Consider the following 2,792-nt stretch of genomic DNA (forward strand, 5'->3'; position numbering starts at 1 on the left):
ATGCCTGAGGTGACACCCGCGGGGCAGAGACACGTGGGGGGACAGCAGGGTGCCCAGGGGTGGGGACACGCGGGGATGGCGTGACCGCGTGCATGGCCCCCCGTGGGGACAGCACAGGATGAGTGTGGCCCCGTATGGGAACAGCACAACCCGACGTGGGGCCACGCAGATGTGCCATGGCCCTGGTTTGGGGACACCTGGGGACACCAAGCCCTGGTTTGGGGACACCAAGCCCCTGTTTGGGGATGCGGGCAGGGCTGGGCGCCCCCAGCCTTGCTGAGCGCAGCCCCTGCCGCCACCAGGACTCGTACATGCTGCAGTACTTCTCCGACATGAACCAGTACCTGCCCGTGGGGGTGCCCACCTACTTCGTCACCACCAGCGGCTACAACTTCTCCTCGCCCGAGGGCACCAACGGCATCTGCTCCAGCGCCGGCTGCGACGACAACTCGCTGACGCAGATGATCCAGTACGCCACGCGCTTCCCCAACGTGTGAGTGGGGCGCGGGGCGTGGGGCGGGCAGCGGGGCACGGCCCCACCAGCACCCTGCCAGCCCCACCTCTGCCCAGGTCCTACCTCGCCATCCCCGCCACCTCCTGGGTGGACGATTTCCTCGACTGGCTCAACCCCACCGGCCGCTGCTGCCGCATCCACCGCTTCGGGAACCTCACCGGGCAGTTTTGCCCTTCCACCAGCAGTGAGTGGGCACTGGTGATCCCTGGGGGGGCTGGGGGGGACGTCGGGGGGAGCCCTGCGGTGCCTGTGGGGTGGCCGTTGGGTGCACACCGTGGTGGCCATTGGGTGCCTGCCCTGCTGGCCACTGGGCTCCCACTGGGGGTCCATTGAGCATCAATCGGATCCTCACTGGGTGCTGTGATGGTGCCCACTGGGTGCCCGTTGGGTGCTGTGATGGTGCCCACTGGGTGCCCGTTGGGTGCTGTGATGGTGCCCACTGGGTGCCTGTTGGGTGCTGCGATGGTGCCCACTGGGTGCTCATTGGGTGCTGTGATGGTGCCCATTGGGTGCTCATTGAATTCTCATTGGGTGCTGCGATGGTGTCCCCTGGGAGCTGTGATGGTGCCCATTGGTTCCTACCATGAAGCCCATTTTGGGTGCCTATGGGGTCCCATTTGGTGCCCACAAAGTTCCCATTGGGTGTCCATTGGAATGCCACTGGGCGCCCATTGAGCTCCCATTAGGATCCCATTGAGTTCCCATTGGGTGCCCATTGAGTTCCCATTGGGATCCCATTGAATTCCCACTGGGATCCCATTGAGTCCCCATTGGGTGCCCATTGTCTTCCTATTGGGATCCCACTGAGTCCCCCTTGGGATCCCATTGGGTTCCCATTCAGTGCCCATTGTGTTCCCATTGGGATCCCATTGAACTCCCATTGGGTGCCCACTGGGATCCCACTGAGTTCCCGTTGGGATCCCACTGGGATCCCATTGAGTCCCCACTGGGTGCCCATTGACTTCCTATTGGGATCCCATTGAGCTCCCAGTGGGATCCCATTGAGTCCCCCCTGGGATCCCATAGAGCTCCCCGTGGGTTCCCATTGGGATCCCATTGGGTTCCTATTGGGAGCCCGTTGTTCCCACTGGGATCCCACTGAGTTCCCCATGGGATCCCATTTAATTTCCATTGGGATCTCATTGAGTTCCCACTGGGGACCTGTGATGGAGCCCACTGGGTGCCCACCACGGGGCCCACTGGGTGCCACTGGGTGCCCGTTGGATTCCCACTGGGTGCCTGCAGCGGTGCCCCTTGGGCGCCCACCACGGGGTGTGTTGGGCGTCTACCGGGTTCCTCCCAGCTGCCCACCCCGGGGTCCATCGGGTGCCTGCCATGGTGCCACTGGGTGCCCCTTGTTCCCACGGGGGGGGTCCACGGGGTGCCTGCCGTGGCACCCTTGGGTGCTTACCCTGCTTCCCACTGGGTCCCCACGGCCGTGCCCACAGACGACATCAGCTGCGCGTTGGGGCAGTGCCTGAATGCCACGCGGCGGCCGACGGTGGAGGAGTTCGAGCGCTTCCTGCCCTGGTTCCTCCACGACCTCCCCACCCTGCAGTGCGCCAAGGGGTAGGTGCCACCCCAGGGTGCTGCGGCGGGCCCCCGGGGGGGGGGGGGGCTCAGCACCCTCCGCGCGGCCACGGGTGACCCGTCGCTCCCTCCCCGCAGCGGCCTGGGCGCCTACGACACGGCGGTGAGCATGGACGCCAAAGGCACCATCATGGGTGAGTGCGGGGCGGGCGGCAGGGGCCGGGGGGCACCCCGGGGTGCCCGGCTGAGCCCGCTGCCCCCCCAGCCTCGCGCTTCATGGCGTACCAGCGGCCGCTGCGGACCTCGCAGGAGTACACGGCGGCGCTGCGGGCCGCCCGCGCCCTGGCTGAAAACATCACCGGCACCCTGCGCCAGGTGCCCGGCACCGACCCCGATTTCCGCGTCTTCCCCTACACGTAAGCCTCCTGGGAGGGGGAGGGGAAGGTGGGGGTGCCCCCCAGGTCGGGGGGGTGGGCTCAGGGTGGGTGCCCAGTGCCCGGTTAGGGGTCAGGGTGGCCAGTGAGGGCTCAGCGTGGGTGCCCGGTTAGGGGTGCCCAGCCTGTGCCAGTGTGGGTGTCCCAGTTTGGGGTGCCCAGTTTGAGGTCACTGTGGGTGCCCCCTGCCCAGCTGAGGGTCAGGGCACCCAGTTAGGGGTGCGCACTTGGATGTCAATGTGGGTGCCCCACTTTGGGGTGCCTGGTTCAGGCTCCGCGTGGGCACCCCAGTTCCTTACTGGTACCCAGTTCAC

At 66.5% G+C, this 2,792-nt stretch overlaps 2 protein-coding genes across 2 annotated transcripts in view; both read left to right on the forward strand.

Moving 5' to 3' along the window:
- Positions 1-2,479, forward strand: part of NPC1L1 (NPC1 like intracellular cholesterol transporter 1) — a 7,703-nt gene extending 5,224 nt beyond the window's left edge. The window contains exons 10-14 of the mRNA XM_035344991.1: positions 145-493; positions 571-698; positions 1,963-2,083; positions 2,183-2,238; positions 2,310-2,479. Coding sequence (XP_035200882.1) covers positions 145-493; positions 571-698; positions 1,963-2,083; positions 2,183-2,238; positions 2,310-2,464 — 809 coding nt within the window. The 3' untranslated portion in view covers positions 2,465-2,479. The remainder of the gene's footprint in view (positions 1-144; positions 494-570; positions 699-1,962; positions 2,084-2,182; positions 2,239-2,309) is intronic.
- A 230-nt stretch (positions 2,480-2,709) lies between these two features.
- The window catches only part of GMCL1 (germ cell-less 1, spermatogenesis associated), an 88,833-nt gene continuing 88,750 nt past the window's right edge, over positions 2,710-2,792 (forward strand). The window contains exon 1 of the mRNA XM_035344992.1: positions 2,710-2,717. Within this exon, the coding sequence (XP_035200883.1) occupies positions 2,710-2,717 (8 nt within the window). The remainder of the gene's footprint in view (positions 2,718-2,792) is intronic.

This window comes from Oxyura jamaicensis, chromosome 22 (genome assembly GCF_011077185.1).
Source record: "Oxyura jamaicensis isolate SHBP4307 breed ruddy duck chromosome 22, BPBGC_Ojam_1.0, whole genome shotgun sequence".
In the NCBI taxonomy this organism is placed as follows: domain Eukaryota; kingdom Metazoa; phylum Chordata; class Aves; order Anseriformes; family Anatidae; genus Oxyura; species Oxyura jamaicensis.